Genomic DNA, 19,918 nt, shown 5'->3' with positions numbered 1-19,918 from the left:
ACCGGGAGATACGAGAACCTAAGATTGCTAGAACGAACTTGCTTTTGCTGTCCTGATTCCATTGAAAACGAAGAACATGTACTTTTATTTTGCCCACTGTATGATGATATTAGGGACAGTTGTTTTAATACTTTAAATATTGATGGTTTTGATAATTTTTCTAGTCAAGATAAGCTATCTGTGATTCTAGGTGGTGTTAACAATATACGTTTGTGTGCCAAAACCTGCAGAGACATTTTAGATAGGAGACGTAGATTTTTATATACATGTAGATAGTTTTGTATTTGCTTGTTTTTTATTTTTTTATTTTTTAATATTCTTAATTTTTTTATTTTCTTTTTAATTTTTAATTTATTTTTTTAAAATTTTTTTTTAGTATATATATATATTTAATGTTTTAAGCGGTATGAAATTTGTTTGGAATGTGTAAATAATCGTCTCTCATAATTCTATATGAATGGCTTTTACATATGTGTAATTTGTTTTAATCAATGTGTTATGTATTGCTTTGTAAAAGGTGAGACGTTAATAAAATATTGTATTGTATTGTATCATTTGCGTCATCACATATCTTAATCTAATAGTTGAAATCGAATGTCAAACGGCCTACATTAAATGTTTTGACTCCGGATTAATTGACATTTTATCCGGAATTTTTGAGAACGCAAACTGATATATATAGTGTGCTTTTTTCAAATTCTTTTGAATATATATAATATCAATAAACACGAACGTCAGGACTTTTTATTTATCGAATGAATCTATTTTTAAATTCTAACATTCCACTATGTGAATATATTACTATACAAAATATAAGCAAAGACTTCTAAATCCATACTAACAGTATAAAATAATCAACATTGGGGTTGTAATTAAATTTTGTTGTAATTATTGTAAATTATTTGTACGGTTATTGTGAGCTGCAAGGATTTAAAATCATGCTTTATGAATTGAAAACACACGAGTATTTTTATTCACGACCGTTTAAAATTTGAATATTTAATAAATTGATCTTACTTTCCGTTTTATGGATATATTACAATACAAAAAAAAATAATAATTACTCATAAAACATAAAAACTAAAATGGTATGAAATAATTAATGTAGAAATATAATGATTATTGTTTATACACATTTTTTTTTTGTAAGTTGCAAGAATTTATTTAGATTTAATTTTTATGTTTCCTTTAGGCTTAATGAATATTTAAAAATACCAAAGCAGAGTATCTTGTCATATAAAATATGAAAATTTTCTGATTTCAATCATTGTTAGTTTCTCCAGAAACATAAATACAGTATTTATTTTGTATATATTTGTTTGATTCCGATTGAATTAAATACTTTTGATAAGAATATTATCTTTCTGTTTTCCGATCTAATATTATCTTTCTGTTTTCCGATCTAATATTATCTTTCTGTTTTCTGATCTAATATTATCTTTCTGTTTTCCGATCTAATATTAATATTTTAACCAGAATGTTATCTCCCGTAAGTCTAGTATGATGAAATACACAGTATCCCGTGGTTAAATCTTCAAACATAATTAGTTTACATGTTATCGAGACAACAGACAATACCACGTTATAATTGACCCAGATACACACAGTACACAGTGGTCGTTTTAAAACAAATATAATTGCGTCGTCAAGGGCCATCAAGGGACCATATCAAAGACGTAGATAACAACCTGTTAAGACCTGTATAAATGACCGAAAACTTTAGAGACGTTCCGAGAATTTTATTCTGACTTCCGGCCGAGAGATATCGAGTGGCCCATAGACACATCCAAAACTCGCCAATATATAATAAAAAATTGTTTTGTTGTCTCGCGCTTTTGTCGAAAACGAAAGTCGAACAAAGCGAGACATAGCTCTAATGAAAATACGGCCGAGGAGGCGTTAGCGCTAAACAAAAAAGTGTATGAAGCTTTACATGTCATGTGTTAGATGACGTCGTGCATGCCTTATGTGCTAAAGTTTCTGTCAAGCATTCGACTATAGTCCTTAACCTCAGGTTCATGGTTCAGCATCTGCTTAAAACACATTTGCAATTGAGTTTTCAGTTATGATTTGTTTCCGTTCACCTGACCTTGGTCTTATTTTGTTCTCATTTTTATGATTCAGTGGCCAACGTTACATATTTCACCTTTCTGATATAACTATAAGTAGAAAATCAACTATTCCTGGTGTATGGCATGATTGTAAGGTATGTCCGTATGGCAGGGTCCATCCGTCCTTGACTTGATATTCATTGTTCAACGTTAGGTTTTCATAGTTAAACATAGGTAACCATATATTTATTTACCCGAAAGGTGATTGAAGTATCGGCGAAGTATGGTCACTTTTGATCTTTCTACAAAACGGCCGATTAAAATCCTTGCCAACGTGGAAAGTCCGTTTAGATGTGCATGCGGAATGTATAAAAAGGCAGCCACACTTGGCATAATCCCTATATACAGTTGACAAAAAAACTTATTCATTCACACACTTGGCATAATCGTTATATACAGTTAACAAAAATCCTTATCCATTCACAAACTTGGCATAACCCCTATATACAGTTGACAAAAAAACTTATTCATTCACGCACTTGGCATAATCCCTATATACAGTTAACAAAAAAACTTATCCATTCACGCACTTGGCATAATCCCTATATACAGTTGACAAAAAATCTTATTCATTCACACACTTGGCATAATCCTTATATACAGTTGACAAAAAAACCTTATTTATTCTCGCACTTTGCATAATCCCTATATACAGTTGACAAAAAACCTTATCCATTCACACACTTGGCGTAATCCCTGCACACAGTTGAGCAAAAGTCCTCTCGCACTTACTTGACAAAAAAATTACACTCGATGTACATAATCCCTACATGTACTTGACAAAATCCCAACACGCGCTTAACAAAAACCTTACACGCACTTAACATAATCCCTAAACGCTCTTGACACAATTCCTAAACGCACTTAATATTATCCTTACAAGCACATATTCAACTTTGATGCAATAAAAAAAAAAGTTGCATGGCTAAGAACAGATGACAACACTACTTTCTTCCAAACAGACATGACGTACACCTTACAAATTAAAAAGGCTGCCATAAAGTATCCGAGAAACGGACCTAATGACGAAACATTTAACGTTAACTTGGACAATGAGTTGCAGATTCTAAATCATAATAGGTTTCTTCCCATTTTTTGTCAAGTACATGTAGGGATTATGTACATAGAGTGTAATTTTTTTTGTCAAGTAAGTTCGAGAGGACTTTTGCTCAAGTGTATGCAGGGTTTTTGTCTTCAAATTCGTGTAAGGTTTATGTCAAGTGCTTGTAGGGATTATTTAAAGTGCGAGTTCAAGGCACCGCAATGACAAAATGATAAAAAAAAATAAACGGCAACCTACCGAGCTGATTTATGACAATACAAACAAATCAGATCCAGCAGACAACAAACCAACCAATGAAAGCCAATACAAAATTCAAGATTTCAGTCTTGGGACAGGAATGTATAGACTTGTGTGGGAGAGCTAACCCCCTCCCCTCCCCCTACCGATAAAAAAAACCACCCCAACAAACATTGTAACAATGGTACAACTACACCACATAAGAACACAAAATGTTATTATATCGACTTAAAATAAATAATTATCTACGGTCGCATAGTCTTCTGAACGATTGCAAAGAAGCCAACATATGCTGTCTTTGTATCGTACCGTATAAAGTGTCATCTCTCCGCGTCTCAAAACATATCTCACAGCAAATCGGGGAGTTTTTTTGTCGGGAGTTAGAAACTCAGGTGACCATATTTCTACCCCTTAGTCAGAACTTGGGAAGAGCTTAATAATTTGAAAATAAACATTTTTCATCATCCTACTGATAAGCAAGGTAATGAGACTATTTAAAAGAATGATTGTCGAAAACTGGAAATACATTTGAAAGTCTAGACCTAAAACCGCTTTGGTAACTGGTACGTAAATGAGTAAACTCAATGAATTATAAATATGTAACTTTATCACTTTCATAGATATACATGTAACAAATTAAATGTCTGATAAATAGAAGTAAACATTATATAATACACGTAAATTTCGTAAAATGTGTAGCAATGTAGGCTGTTTGTTGATATTTCTCTCGATATCCTGCCATACGAATTTTCTTCAAAGTTTAAAATTATATGTTATTGTTATTAAAATTTCAATAATTATGATCAAACCAAATTAGTTTGTTGAATATGAAAAGATAAATTTTCTGTACAGCATGGAAAAATCTCCAAATCGTGAAAAGTAAGATCACAAAAATACTGATCTTAGAGGAAAATCAATTCGCAAAGTCCATAATCACATGGCAAAATCAAATAACAAAACGCATCAAAAACGAATGGACAAGAACTGTCATATTCCTGACTTGGTAAAGGCATTTTCAAATGTAGAAAATGGTGGATTAAACCTGGTTTTATAGCGCTAACCCTCTCACTTTGATGACAGTCTCATCAAATTCCGTTATATTTACATTGATGCGTAAACTAAACAGACGCAATAAATAAAATAGTCAAAATATGGGTACATCAGTCATCATCGTATAACAATTTAACAGACCACAAAAACATATATCTACAAACACATTCATTGATTTGTGTGTCTGACGTCAGAAAATTTTTATACGTCACATAAATTTGTCGTTCAATGTGCATGCAAACAATTTTAAAATTTACATAGGCAATGTTAGCATGTAGGGTTAAAAATCAAAAATATGTAAGAATAAATATCAGAAATAGACCGAGATTGAAAATAGTCCAAAATTTATATATAGAATTTATAAGAATCCACAAATAGTTAATTCCACTATCAGTCATCATCGTATAACAATTTAGGCCACACCAATTTAATTTCTTGTTCTACGGATTTTTGGACTCCAAAATTTGGGGCGAGCGAGCGATTTGAAAATTTTAATAAAAAAATATTTAATTTGCAAATTTTTGAGGCGAAGCTAGAAAAGTAAAGGCGAGCGATTATAATTTTTTTTTGTAAACATAAAATAGTAGGTTTTGACAATATTAAAACTTGATTTATCACTTGTACTTTGACATTTCTTTAATTTCTGAAGTATTATTTCCCTGTTTACCAAGAAATAACTAAATCTGGGTTATGTATGTGTGACTGACAATGAGACAATTCTCCATCCAAGTAATAATCAGTTTGGGGGCAACCCCTTAATGTTATAAATATCCTTTTTACATGTTTTATGAGGGATCAATATAAGTTATAATATATTTGTTTGTACAAAAGGGCTCATATTTTCTCAAAGAACTATATATTTCTATCTGGTATTAAATGGTCAAAACATGTCCAAGAGTTTTGTAATATTCCTGGACTTTAACCATGTTAAATTAACACATTTATTTTAACAGTTTAATATTATTCAAAATAAGTCATGTAAGTGGACCCCTCTTTTAGAAAAAGTTGTTTAAAATATGATGTAATTTCTCTCTTTTTGAGTACAAAATTCTAAGTTTTCAAAGGTTTTGTATAGAAGAACTATACAAATCCTTGGTATTTCTATTTTCTTTTCTACATCAGTAAAATGACCCCTTGTCTGAGGGAGGGTTTTTCTCAACCTGATAATAACAAACACAGGTCAAAGTACGGCCTTTTACTCAGGGCTTTGATACAGACCAAACAGTAAGCCATAAAGGACCCCCAAATTATTAGCGTACACAATTCGAACAGGAAAACCAACGATCTAATTTATTATATCATGTATATCCAAACGGGAAAATACCAATGAACAACATCAACAAACGATAACTGCTGAACGACAGGCCCCTCAATCAATCAGGACAGGTGCATAAACATGCAGAGGCTATGGATAGTTTTGTTTCGACAGCATACAATATAATTGCAGTTGAGGCAAATCCTTCAGAAGTTCTTTGTACTTTGTTCTATCAACATTTCTTGATAGGGAATATAAGTAAGGGGGAAAGAAACCAATTTTTTGTTCTTTACCATACAAATCCTTGTAAATTTAATTCGGAGCACTCCCAAATTTGGATAAATAGGTTTCATGCTGAAACAAATATTCTAACAGATATTTACACAGTGTGGTGGGGTGCTTTTATGTTTAAAATAGTTATATACAGGTTAGACTGTGATTTTTAAAAACAAATGTTGATATCTTTTTATAATATTTACCAAAAAAACGGTGCGGGAAATGGACATGATTACATTTCCGGATGCGGGAAGCGGGAATATAAAAAAAAATAAAAAAATTCTGTTTTGAAAAAAATATGTGCGGGCGGGTCCGTCGAACAAGGAATCAAATTGGTGTGGCCTTAACAGAAAACAAAAACATCTATCAGTTTCTTGTATATTCCTCCATTAATTGTGGAGCACTACCCAATGGGTATAGTTTTAGCAACTATGTACACCTTAAAACATAAGGAAACAATTAATTATATACAGATGACTGAATTTGGTTATAATAATCACTAAATGATAAATATCATAATTAATTCATAGGATTGTCATCAAAAAGTTTTAAAAGATATATAATAATTCATATGTGCTGGGTTGTAAGAAAATTTTAAGAGACAACTGCATATATTTACAAATAAGAATTAAAATGGTCTCAAGTTAAAATTACTTATAATTATTAGTTAAGAGTGCTATAATTACATCAGGAACTATAATGAAAATTATATTTCATAAGACTGATGTAAAATGGTTAGGGTTTGGAAAAATTTAAGCTATCTATATACATAAATTTTCTTCACAGTTTAATTTACTATATGGGATCTTGTCATTATTCTTTAAATTATAACTGATATCTTACAATTTTAAAAAGAGAAGATTTATTTTTAAATACATGTACTTATAAGTCATAAAATAGTAAGATGATATACTATTAGTAATGAACTGTTTTATTTTAAAAAGTTTGCTTATACTGTACTTGTGATCAAGTTTTTTATCCTTTTTGTGCGCAGCAAGTGCATCTCATAACACATATTTCTAGCCAGAGTTTCAATGCTTTCATACACAGTTGAGTAACAGTTTATGTCTTTGCTAGTACAGTCCATTATGAGCTGCAGTAAATTCCCTTGTTGTATGATCTTCTTGTATGTTGAGGTATCAATTTCATCCATTGTCAATTCAATTTTTGAGCAGTATTTAGATCTTATTTGCTCTAATTCTTTGCAGTGTAGAATAAAATGTTCTAGATCTTCATTTCCCTGTTCACAGATTGTACACATCGGGTTAACTTTCGGATCGAACTTAGCTCTTTTGGCTTGGAATATGTACGTTTGAGTACTTATTCTTGCTTTTATTTCTCCTGCCTTTACATCTTTACTATTGTTTTTTACACTTTTCCATATATTGTGAGCTTCATTTAATGGATTGTTCTGTATCTCTATGTATTTAAGTGATGTTTTTTCCATTTTTTCATTATGACATTCATTTTTCCAGTATTCCTTGATCTTTATTCCTACTAGTCTTTTCCATTCGATTTTATTCAGTGGATTTTCTATGTAGTAGCTGCTAGATTTCAAATTGTATTTTGACAGAGTTTTTTCTACTCTGTTGATAAAGTCTTTTCCTCTTTGGTCTGAAAATGCTATTTGTCGGCGCAGAATTTCACATTCTATGGTTCCTGAATTTCGAACAATATTGATGAAGAAGGTAAGTACATTTTTGTCTAATGTGATGGCAATAGGTTCTGCTCCTACCAGGGTATAGACAGCCATATTTGCTGTATTATTTGGAAGCCCTTGAATTTGTCGGAGGATTTTTCTCTCTGCCAGTTCTAGCATATCCTTTTCTTTTGCAAGTAGGTTCATCACCTCAAGTCCGTATATGCTTCTTGGTACTGCATATGTTCTCCATAGCTTGTATGCGACCATGGGTGAGAATCCCCTTCTGACATGTAACCCAGCTCCAAGAAGGCTGTATATTGTTGCCCTACCGGTTCTTATTCTTTCTGAGATATTTGCACGGTTTTGCTCGTTTCTTTTGATACCTAGATGTTTGGTTTCATTGGTTATATTGATGTCATTGTCTTCAAATTGCAATGTTGATATGTTTGAGCTTTTTGCATTGTACAGAACAGCTTCAGATTTAGTTGGATTGATTTTGACTAGATCTCTGCTTGTATGGTGTTGCACTATGTCTAATATTCCTTGTGCATCTGCAGTACTATTTGCCAGAACAGCAATGTCATCGGCACATGTTGGCGCAGGGACTTGTATATCACCAATACATGCTCCAAGTCCACTTTTTAATATGCTATCCAGTATGACGTTGTTGTAGCATTTATATAGCGTTGTAGATAGTTTTGCACCTTGTTGAATTCCTTGTAGCACCATTACATCTTCTGTACATTGCCCTTCCCATTTAACCTTAATGCTCATTCCTTTATACAAGTTTCTCAGTAATATCCAGAGTTTTCCTTTTATTCCATAATGGTACAGTTTGTTGAATAGTATTTCATGGTTTAGCTTGTCAAATGCCTTTTCTGCATCAAGAGTTATTAAGATCAGCAGTATCTTTAATTTCTTACTTTCTTCGATTGCTTCTGATGTGAGGAATGCTGCACATAGTGATGATACTCCTTCTGTAAAGCCTCTTTGCAGGGAGTTTTGTATGTTGTTAAATACAGAGTCAACTCTATCCTTCAATATACTTTGTAATATTTTTGCAAAGGTTTTAGTTAAAGTTATTCCTCTGTAGCTAGATGGTAATGTTTTGTCTTTTTCTTTCTTTAAGATTGGTGTTAGAATCCCTGTCTTTAGGAAGATTGGTACATCCAAATATGTTAAGATTAAATTTAGCAGATGTACTATAAAGGGAGTTAACTCTTCCATCCCATGTTTGTAGTGTTCTGCCGAAATTCCATCTTCATCGGGTGCTTTTCCTGCTTTAAGTTTTTCAATAGCTTTATTTACTTCCTTTACATTAACAAGATCTATGCCTTGACCTTTTTCCCTTTCTATGGATTCTATTATATTGTTTTGTATTTCTACTAGCTCTAGTTTTTCAGTGTCAAAATTTTCCTCTATTGTTGGTGTAGCTAGTTGTTGGAAATGTTCTTGCCAGATGTTCATTATGCTTGGTCCATCTTCTGCAGTCTTTTCATTTAGTTTCAGTATCTTGGTATTAGTAAGTGGTGTTTTTCTTTGCATGTTGATAAGCTTGTAAAAAAGTTTTGTATCTGCATTTGAAGCTTTCATAATTTTTCCCGCTGTTGATTCTCTCTGCGAGGCATAGGCTTGTCTTTGTGCTATTCGAAATATTCTCTTTGCAGCTGTCATTTTGATTTTGAGCTCATTACTTCTTTCTTGGGGTGCTCCGTGTTGCCTCCATACTTTATATGCATTTTTTGATTGTTTTGATGCCTTATCTATTTGTTCATTCCATATCGCCTTTCCCTTTGATTTGATTTTGATTTTTCTTCTATACTTTGGGATTGCTGCTTCTCCGGCTTTATGTAGCAATTTTTCTAGATTTCTTATATCTTGCTCAATGATTCCTTTTGATTTTTGCATGAGTTTTGGTAGATCTTTATTGATGACTTCCTTATAAATTTGATGGTCGCAGTCAGTCCATTTAGGTTTTGCTATGATAGTTGTTGCTTTTTCCCTGACTTTTTTCAGTTGACTATTCAGTGTCAAGATAACAGGTACATGGTCCGAGGTATTCTCTGGGTCAGTATCAAGGACATCAATTTGTCTGATTTTGTTAATGATTTCAGAGTTACTTTTGAAGAGGAAGTAATCAATTTGTCCTTTCGACATGCCATTCTGGTGATAAAATGTCTCTTTTACTGGGCATTTCTCAGTATTTCCTATACATTTTTCCTTGCAGAATGTCTTTAGGATTTTATCATGAGGTGTCGAGCTTCTATCAAGTGACCCGTTCATGTCTCCACATACTATAATTTCGTGTGTGTCTTTATATTTCTCTATCATTTCATCAATTTGAGCCAATGTGTCTTTGTATTCGATGTCTGCATTTTTGCTATCTGATGGCATATATACATTTATAAGACATATTGGTTTGTCTCCTTGTTGAATATGTATGGCTTGTATTCTATTTCCACCGTCTATCAGTTCCTTTATATTTTCATTAATTTCTTTTTTCCAGATTATGGCTACTCCACCATATCCCCTTTTCATTGATACGTTGAAATCAGGGTCGTCATTATCATCAACACTTTTAGCTATGTATCCGCTATTTTCAGTAATTTCAGCTATGATTTTCTTTTCCGCATTAAAAAGCCAGTGTTCTTGAATGCATAACACATGTACATCCCTTAACAAGTTTTTGATATAGAGGGCGTTTGATTTCACATTTTGTACATTGAGTGTACCTATAATGATATCCTCCCTTTTATCTTGTTTGATCGGCCGCTGCCTAAAAAATGATTTGGTTTCTTTCTATTCCCATCTTCTTTTGCTTCTAGATTGTCAGCCTGAACTAGTCCCTTTAGATGCTTAGGACCACCAACATTGGCCCCCCTTTGAGAGGGGAACTTCTGATGGCAAACCGCTTCCAGCGGGGCGTCCCCACTAGAAGCCGTTGTTAAAAGTCCAGTTCTGGGCGTGACATCTACTTGATGGCTTACTTCTGTATGTGCTTTGACTTCATCATTTTTTGCGGCAGCTGAATTTGTCAGATTGATGGTCAGTCTAGCTTCTTCTGTTGGTTCTTTGTCTATTTGGTTAATATTATCAGCCTGATTTGTCAGCTGTTGCAATTGTTTTTGTCTTTCAATTTCTTCTGCATGACTTTGTTTAGCTATTACTGGCATGCTTGTTCTTTGGTCATAAAATCTTTTATTGATGTTTCTTTGACTTTGTTCCTTTCTGCTTGTCTGTTGTTGACTATATCCTTGGTGATGGTTTATATTTTGTGGTATAGGTTGTGCAGTCATCCTATATTGTTGTCTGTATAAATGTGCATTTTGTATCATGTTAGTGTTGATACTGCCAGTTGGTACATGTATACTTCTATAGCCAGGGTAATGGTGGCTACTTTGACTATTTACAGGTATAGCCTGTATTCTGCTATTGTGGTACATTGGCGCTTGAATATGGCCAGGATTTATTCTGCTCTGCTCTGTTGGTATTTGGCTATAGTGTGGAGGTGCCATAGGTGTCATGAATGGTGGAATGGCTTGGTTAGGAATCCTGGATTGCTGGTTTATAAGCTGTACACCAGTATGCTGATCACTCATTTGGTGTTGGTTTGAGTTCCTAGTATTGTCCATATTCTGATTATAAGGATAATATTCATGACTTCCTGGTCTTTGCCACATTCTTACTTCTTTCTGTAATTCCATTATTTGCAGTTTGTGTCTTAATTCATTCATCTCCATTTGATGTTTTATTCTTAGGTCTCTATTTTCCATTTCTAGTCGGAAGTTGTTCAGCATCATATCGACTTTGTTTATAGTCTGTTCCTGCGAATTGTTGCTACAGCCACAATTTGGCTGGTAGGTTTTTAATTTACTTTTGTCAATAGTGCTTTCTTCTGATTGCATCCTAAGTAGATTGATTGTATTTCTATAGTCTCTATTGGTATCTTCCATTATGACTAGTCTTGCTCTGCATTGTGCTAATTGATCTTCAAGCTGTTGAGTAGTTTCATTTATATTTTTGCACTTATAGTGCCTTTTCGGTTTTGCCTTGCTGTTTTTTGGCTCATCTACATTTTCTATTTGTACATTCCTGCTGTTCTGTACCATTTGGTTATGCTGTTTGTATGAAGCCGTTTTGTTCATTTCTAGCATGTCTAGTACTTCTGTGTTAGAATTTCCTGTTTCTTCTTCCGTGATCTGTGTTCTAGTTGGACTGTCTTTAGATGAATTGTCTGGCATATTTTTAACTATATGACCTATTTCGCTATAATCCTCTGTCGAGTCTTGTTCTTCTAGAAGTACTTTTGGTATTGTTTCTTCTGTATCTATAATTGAGTTATTGCTTCTCATTGATATATTTACCACGTCCATGTCCATAATAGAGCAACTCCTACATGAATATTGTTCTTCTTCAGTTTGGCTTATCCTTACAGGATCAATGTTTTCACATGTATAATGAAACAGTTGACTGCATGCAATACAATCTATGGATGTTTCTGGTTGTGCTGTCTGATTGCATATGGCGCAGTAGTTATGTATAGTAGACATGTTGACTGCACATGTGTCCTGACTGGGTGTTGGTTCATCTTCTGACCATTCAATGGCTCTATTCCAGTTACTTAATAATTCTTTGTCTGTATTTTGTATACATTCTGCCCCTTTGAATACAAGTGTTCTATTTATGTGGTTGGTTTTAGGTTGATTATTTGTTGCAAGTGATTCATTCTGTTTTCCACTTATTTCTATATCGGCTTCATTTCTCTTGATTATGTTTATCTGTTCCTCTATCTGTTTGTTGTAAATCTTATAGTTTCCTCTTGATTTCATTCTTTCTTTTATATCTTCAATGTGTGTCAGGAAGAGTTCCATACCTTGGCCATTAACCTCTACCTTTGATGTAGTATGGAATAAATTGATACGATAGAGTTGTCTGTTATTACTTCTATTTCTGACCGAATGTGAAGTTCTGATGCATAGCCCTTGATTATCATGCTGGTGTTTGGGCAAGAGCTTGTAAGTAGAGTGTTGTTCAAAGTATATGTCTATTTCCCCTTTTAAAACTTCATAAGCAGCTGCTGATAGCTCTAGGATGTAGTTTTGATGTTTCTGCTCAATTTTTATGTCCATTGCTCTATTACATGCTTCTAGTTTTTTGTCCAAGGCCCTGGTTTTATTGATACTAAAGTTTTCATATTTAGCTGGTGTATAGGGCTGAGGTTTGCTCTTGGTTCTTGCTGATGTTCTAGTCTGGATACTCATTTTTTAACTTTAGATATTGTTGTTTTCTTTTAGCAAGGAAGTTCTATGTAGGCTAATGTGCAATCAGCGGGGCGTCCCCACTGAAAGCTAGCTTTGATTAGAATTTTCCAGTTAACTTTTATATCTTCCGATATCAGGGTTTAATGAGTATGTAGATATATATCTCTATATTTGCAGGTTATACAATATAGACTGGTGTTATATAAAAGCTGCTAATATTTCTATATATGAATGTTATTGTATATGGAATGGATAAATATGGTTGGTATAAAGTTTATATATGTATAGTATACTATTCTACTCTATCTATAACATTGATGGAGAATTTTGGTATCTACAAACACATTCATTGATTTGAGTGTCTGACTTCAGAAAATTTTATACGTCACATAAATTTGTCGTTCAATGTGCATACAATCAATTTTAAAATTTACATAGGCAATGTTAGCATATAGGGTGAAGTTTAAACTTTCGACTTATGTTAAATGCAGACACTATAGGACGATTTATACAACAGAAATAAATTTGATAACTCCCTATAATTTTTATATCAATAAAACGAAAATTTAAGTGACAACAACATATCAATGTTGATGAAATTCGTGGGGTAAGTTAATGTTAATAAATTAGTGGGGTAAGTTCGATTAATAAACCTAGTAAATTATTCCATATTTTTGCGCTATTTATACATGTATGTATCTCGTTTACATTTGTAAAATTGAGAATGGAAGCAGGGAATGTGTCAAAGAGACAAAACCTGGACAAAGAGCAGAAAATAGGCGAAGGCCTTATACATATGGATCTTCAACAATACACGAGAAAATCCCGAACCCAGAGTCGAGCTTCAGTTGGTCCCTTAAAAAATGTATACTATAGTTCAGCGAAAATGGACGTCACACTAAACTCCGAAACATATTTGTAAATAAACCAAAATATAAAAAATAAAAAAATTACCTGACAAATATAGGCTAGAGGTTTCCAACTTGGGACAGGACTTATCTCCGAAATTATAAAAGTTAATCCTATATTCATTTGAAGTTCCACGTGCTCTTAGTCTAGTTGCCTTGCAAAATTTCACAATAATTCGCGCAATTGCAGCAAAATGCCCATTTACATACATGTTACCTTTAATCAAGGATTTTCATAGTGAGAAGGATAAAAATTATTATATCATATGTATACAATGTCTTGTTTATGTATACAATGTCTTGTTTATATATACAATGTCTTGTTTATGTATACAATGTCTTGTTTTTTTAATAGTTTTAAGGCCATGATTTTCCCTAATTCCTCTCTCGTTTAATGAGTTGACTGATGTCGTCTTAGACTTTTGTCTTATAATAATACATTGTTCCTGAGACTACTATAACTAGTCTCAGGAACAATGTATTATTCTTATTAGTGGAAACAATGTCACCAAGTATTCTAACATTGTTGTAAGACAATGAAATTGAACTGATGACATTGTTATTTCAAAGATGAACAATTGTTACATGGGTTACTTTGCATCTTGTAACCGATTGAAAACGAGTTACACGGGAACATGCATGTATTAATATTTGGCCGTATTATGATTACACCCCACAGAAGTGGACAGAAAGGATAAAATATACTTTAATACATTAAGTTGACAACAGGGCAGTTTCATACCGAAAAAATATCCAATACACATAAAAATAGTATTTAATATTTCTATTCATACATAAGAATTATGCATGAAATGCACAATCAATACAATTTATTGACCGTTCATTGATCAGGTAATAACATATATACTATCAAATCGATCAAAAATAGCGTTAATTGTCAATCAAGAGCTTCATTCCTTTTATGGCATCAGTGTGACACATGCCCTGTTAACATTACACTCAATTATCGGCCTTGAGTTCAGCGCAGCCTGGCAGATTACACACTGTCAAAATGGCTGAAGAAAATAAAAGCGGAGGAAAAGGTGTTCACCGAAGAGGAGCTTTACGACAGAAAAATGTGCACGAGGTTAAAAATCACAAATTTGTTGCTAGATTCTTTAAGCAGCCGACATTCTGTAGTCACTGCACGGATTTTATATGGTGAGTTCACTTCCGATAGTTAATCGTTTTGTTGTAGTAAATGGAAATACGATTGCCATGGAATTTTTATGTTGTTATTTCGCTAATGGCATAATTTGACGGCACAATCCGATGGATCCGCGGAACAGTAATGCTTATGAATAAACGTTTTATTTATTTTTCAGGGGTTTTGGGAAACAAGGCTTCCAGTGTACAAGTAAGTAAAACACAAGGAAGTGAATTGTTATTTTGTTATAATTTTTCATGCGATATTTGAGACAAGAATAGCACATCTTAATTACCAACACATTAATAAGACATTCCTAATGAAAGGAGGCTTATACAGCATACATACATGAATATATTAGACCATGTCAAGCTTACTCAATTCCATATATGTGTACAAAGTTGGTTTTGACAGTTAAATAACAAAAACATTTACTTTGTTTATTTTGTAGTTTTCTCTTAATCTTTGTAATCTCAATATTCTAAGGATAACCCATTGTTTAAATAATAGGAACTATAAACAATGTACACATTGTTCACTGTTGCCCAATCCATTTTTTTTTAATTAAGTATTGTTTAAACTAAGCTTTACCATATAAGTAAAAAAAAAACAGCCCATATGAAGCAACTCTTTTACGCTAAGCTGGGAATGATATATGCCAATATATTATGTTCCAAATCTTAGGTTGATGGGCATTTAAATTGACAAAATGAAGTTGATTTCCCGTTTTTTTTTTTTATTTTTAATTTAAATTTTTCTAAACAAAATATAAGAAAATGGCTCTTAATATAATTTGTGCTTTCAGGTAAATATAAACAAAAAAAAACAGAGTAATTGGAATTGATTTTTTGAACATTACAAATTAAAATGAGGAGTTTACTACACATTCCTTTTATAAAATTTAGGTTGTCTGAGTTATATCCCCTGATAAAAAAATATCAGCATATTTTATGAAAGATCTTAGACAGATAGACGTATTTACACTTGTATGCAAATATGTCCGCCATTACGTAAATTCACACAGGTTCCCATAAACTTTGACATCACAATTCAAAACATTTGACGTCACAATTTTAAAGTGATTGTTGCTTGAATGAAAATACATTTATTGTGTTCTGCTATTTTCAATATAAGGATATGGAAGACACCTAATCTACCTTCGGGAGGTTACAGATTGTAAGCTTAATTGTCCCCCCTCTTTTTAAATGTATATTTCTTCAGTCATGTTTATTGCATGGGACTGCTCAAGTCCATTATCGCTGACAAAAAAGAAATTGTGGCCCTGGCATAAATTGACTATATCTTTACATTCTGATAGGTGATCTACATAAACAATCTCATTTGAGCCTCACTAATACAGATTTATGTCTTATGTCTCATTGCTGATTATCCAACCTCATGATATGAGTCTTCTTTAACAAAAGAAAAAAACTGTTTTTATGGATGCTGTGTAAAAGGGGGGGGGGGGGGGGGAGGGGTGTGTGTGTGTTACAGAAATACTAATAGTCCTTTCACAAGCATTGAACATAAGTCTATTCATTAATCACATATATCAATAATATTCATTATCATTTTTATTTTATTTTATCGACCACACAGTGACATATTGATAAGGACTGAAAAAGACTACACCTTCATTGAACATAACTTCCTTATGTTGGATATGATGTAGGAAATATTACAGGATATAAGCACTAAAACATTTATAGGCAGAAATGTTATTTTTGTATGATCCTTGTGTATTTTACAGAATTCTCACACAGTTGCATGTCAGTTTGATATGCATATTATAATAACATAAAATCTCTGACATTGGTACTTTAAACAAAGGTCTATGACACAGACACTTTTTGAGAATAGAAACAACACTGTCCCAGGACTAGGGGGAAGGTTGGGTGCCCACTAACATGTTTAACCATGCCACATTCTGTATGTTCCTGTCCCATATTAGGAGCCTTTAATTCAGTGGTTGCTGTTTGTTGCTGTGTTATATAAACCTGTTCCTTTTAAAGGAACATTGTTTTACTTTTCTTGACTAGGTAATTATGTTCATTCTGATTTCAAGATCATGATTTCTTTGAGGAAAGATTTGCCCCATTTAGAAAGATTTCAGCATATCTGTATTTTAGATGACTTGTTTAAGAAATCTTTGACCTCAGAAACCTGCTGGATATAATAGTCGGAATTTGGAAATGGAATTCAGTATGTGTGTATTCTTATTCAGTGGCGGATCCAGAACTTTTCCTAAGGGGGGGGGGGGGGGCGCTGACTGACCTAAGGGGGGGGGGCGCTCCAGTCATGCTTCAATGATTCCCTATATAATCAACCAAATTTACCACGAAAGAGGGGCCCCCAGGGCCCCCTTGATCCGCCTATGTTAATGAATTTTAATCTGTCATCTGATCCTTATTGTACTTCTCCCTTTATCATGTTTATGACATGAACAACCCAAAGAATACAGTCTTCAAACTTCGATTTAAAAGAATGAAATTGAAATGATATACCTCACCCACTTCAGAAGACAGTACATGTACTAATAAATGGAGTTTAAATTTTTAAAATACAAAGTAGTAGTAGTTTTCTAGTCTGATAATTATTCTAATTGTACCAATTTACAATTTCTTAGGACTGAATCTTTTCACTTATACAATACATTCATGACAATACAATAAACTACAATATTAAAGGTGTAAACATTAAAATATACTAGTAAGCTTTTAAGAACGTTATTATTATATACCTGTTTGAAATCTTTTGGAGTATTTAAGTTGTAATTTTAATTTTATTTTTTCCACATTTTACAACTTTGATTAAAAACCAGAAAATCATGTGTGCTCAACACTCTTTAGAATATAAGGGAGAATTAAAATAAAAGAAAAACTATTTGGGTATGGCATAATTGTATTAGAACTAATAAGATTGAAAGGAAAATACTAAAGGGAGAGTTCATAAATTTCTCCTTGAGTAGTTTAAAAATAAGATATTCTCCTGTTTACCCTAGTTTGTTGAGGCTGGTCTTGTAAGCTCACCTGCATATGAGCTTTATTCATCACTTGGTGTTCATCCTCCCTGTTGCCATCCATTAACAATTATCTTTTCTGAAAGAACTGGGCAAAATTAAATCAAATTTGATCTCAATCATCATTGGGTTATCTTGTTTTAAAAATGTGTCCTTTACAGGAGTGATTGTTCTAAATGACTATTTATATTTACCCATTGTGTTTTGGGCAAAAACTAAAGAAGATGGAGAAAAACTGTCAATAGAAAAAAGATCAGCAATACAAGACCAACAAATAAGAGATTTTTGTTATGAATTCTTTTAAATCCACAATGTTGGACAGTGCCCCATCGTTTAAGATGCCCTTAGACTTAGGTGAATGACACCGACTATCTAAAAGCCTGTTAATATGAATTTTGAATGTTCATATGTATTCTGTTCTGTTTATTGTGTTTACTTTGTCTTTTTCATTGTTGTGTTTTGTGCTATGGTGGTTTGGTAATAGTATTAAAATTCAACTTTAATGAAACAGATGATTGCATTGGCATTAGTTGAGTCAAGATTAATTCATCCAGTTTAATTAAACCGCTGTTCACATTATTTTCCTCTATATAAATTATTGATCATTTTGAAGTCCCATAATTGTGCACTTTTACATGTAATAAAAGGATAATGTTTATTTTATCATGTTTAGGATGATTTATTGATGTAAAAACAGATTACTAAATTTACCTAGGAAACATATAATGTTCATAGAAATGTGTTGGCATTATTTATTATGATCTATTGTTATACAACAAATCCTGGAATCTATTACATCAGTCCATATTGAACGACCTGAATTTCCCAGATTTTCAGCGAAAGCTGTGTTATCCCTAAATAATTAAATTTTGTATCTTCTGATTTTCTCACAGTGTGTTGTCTATCAGCTCATGGACATAAATTTAGTCATATGCATTTAATTTTACCCCCCTCCCCCTCCTTTATATTTGAAATTCCCAACTACTCCTTAACAGCCCTCATCCTTCAATCTAATTGTAGGAAAGCACTGACCATTGGTGGCCATATATCCTAGCATTAGTAAGATGATGTGTGTAAAGCTGTGTTTACACTCTATGATTTTCCATCTGATTTGAAACTGTCGCCCAGGTAAATTCTGTTCATACCATATGATTTCTCATCAGATGAACAAAACCAATTTTGTTAAAATGAATTACAGGTAAAAACAAAACTGAAAATCAGATGGAAACCTTATAGTGTGAACATACCTTATGATATATGAAATTCGGATATAATGATTTCTGTTAAATATTAATACAGTACTTACAAACTCTTTTAAATCATAATGAACAACTAATCCGGTTCGGCATGCAGTATTTAGTGTCATTTGTGACAACATATTAATCAGGTAATTAATGAGGTTCATAACCTTTGTACACAAAATAAAACAAAGACGAAAAATTGGAAGCACCAGCCTCCTGCATTTCATACCAATTCCCATTGATAAAATGAGTTTTTGAGAACGTTGTATCCGTAACATGGTTTACTGCTTTCATGTTATATTGCTTTTAATATAAAATAAAATAGTCCTGGTTTCTATTGAAATTTCTTTACAGAATACTTAAAGAAAAAATAATTGCAGTTTAATGAAGTTTAATTGTCTCCCCTGAATTGGACATAGTTTTCCTTGTATTCTTTTGTTGATGTTATATATAAGTAATGTCAGGATGATAATGTGCAATATTCAATCACTGTAATATTCTGAACAGTTAATTAATACTCGTTAGAATTAAAATGTTTTTTTTTACAAATTTGCGGAACATATGAAATGTACCAAAAGATATTTGACTCATGTTAAAAATCCTGTTGTGTAAAACAAACTATGTAGCAAAATTTATCATTCCTTTTTTCTTTTGCAGATGAGCTTTTAATTGTTAAATTACGAAAGTTTAATACTCATCTTGTAACAG

General features: G+C 32.7%; 1 protein-coding gene across 2 annotated transcripts in view; it reads left to right on the top strand.

The window, feature by feature from the left end:
- Positions 1-14,749: 14,749 nt before the first annotated feature.
- Positions 14,750-19,918, top strand: part of LOC143046101 (calcium-dependent protein kinase C-like) — a 107,654-nt gene continuing 102,485 nt past the window's right edge. The window contains exons 1-2 of one of the 2 annotated variants that reach the window (XM_076219090.1): positions 14,750-14,964; positions 15,129-15,160. In XM_076219090.1, coding sequence (XP_076075205.1) covers positions 14,816-14,964; positions 15,129-15,160 — 181 coding nt within the window. In that variant the 5' untranslated portion in view covers positions 14,750-14,815. The remainder of the gene's footprint in view (positions 14,965-15,128; positions 15,161-19,918) is intronic. The other variant, XM_076219091.1, reaches the window with a different exon arrangement.

The sequence above is a fragment of the Mytilus galloprovincialis genome, chromosome 9 (genome assembly GCF_965363235.1).
Source record: "Mytilus galloprovincialis chromosome 9, xbMytGall1.hap1.1, whole genome shotgun sequence".
NCBI lineage: Eukaryota > Metazoa > Mollusca > Bivalvia > Mytilida > Mytilidae > Mytilus > Mytilus galloprovincialis.
Note: the sequence above shows the minus strand (reverse complement) of the source record. Positions and strands in the feature narration are given on the sequence as shown.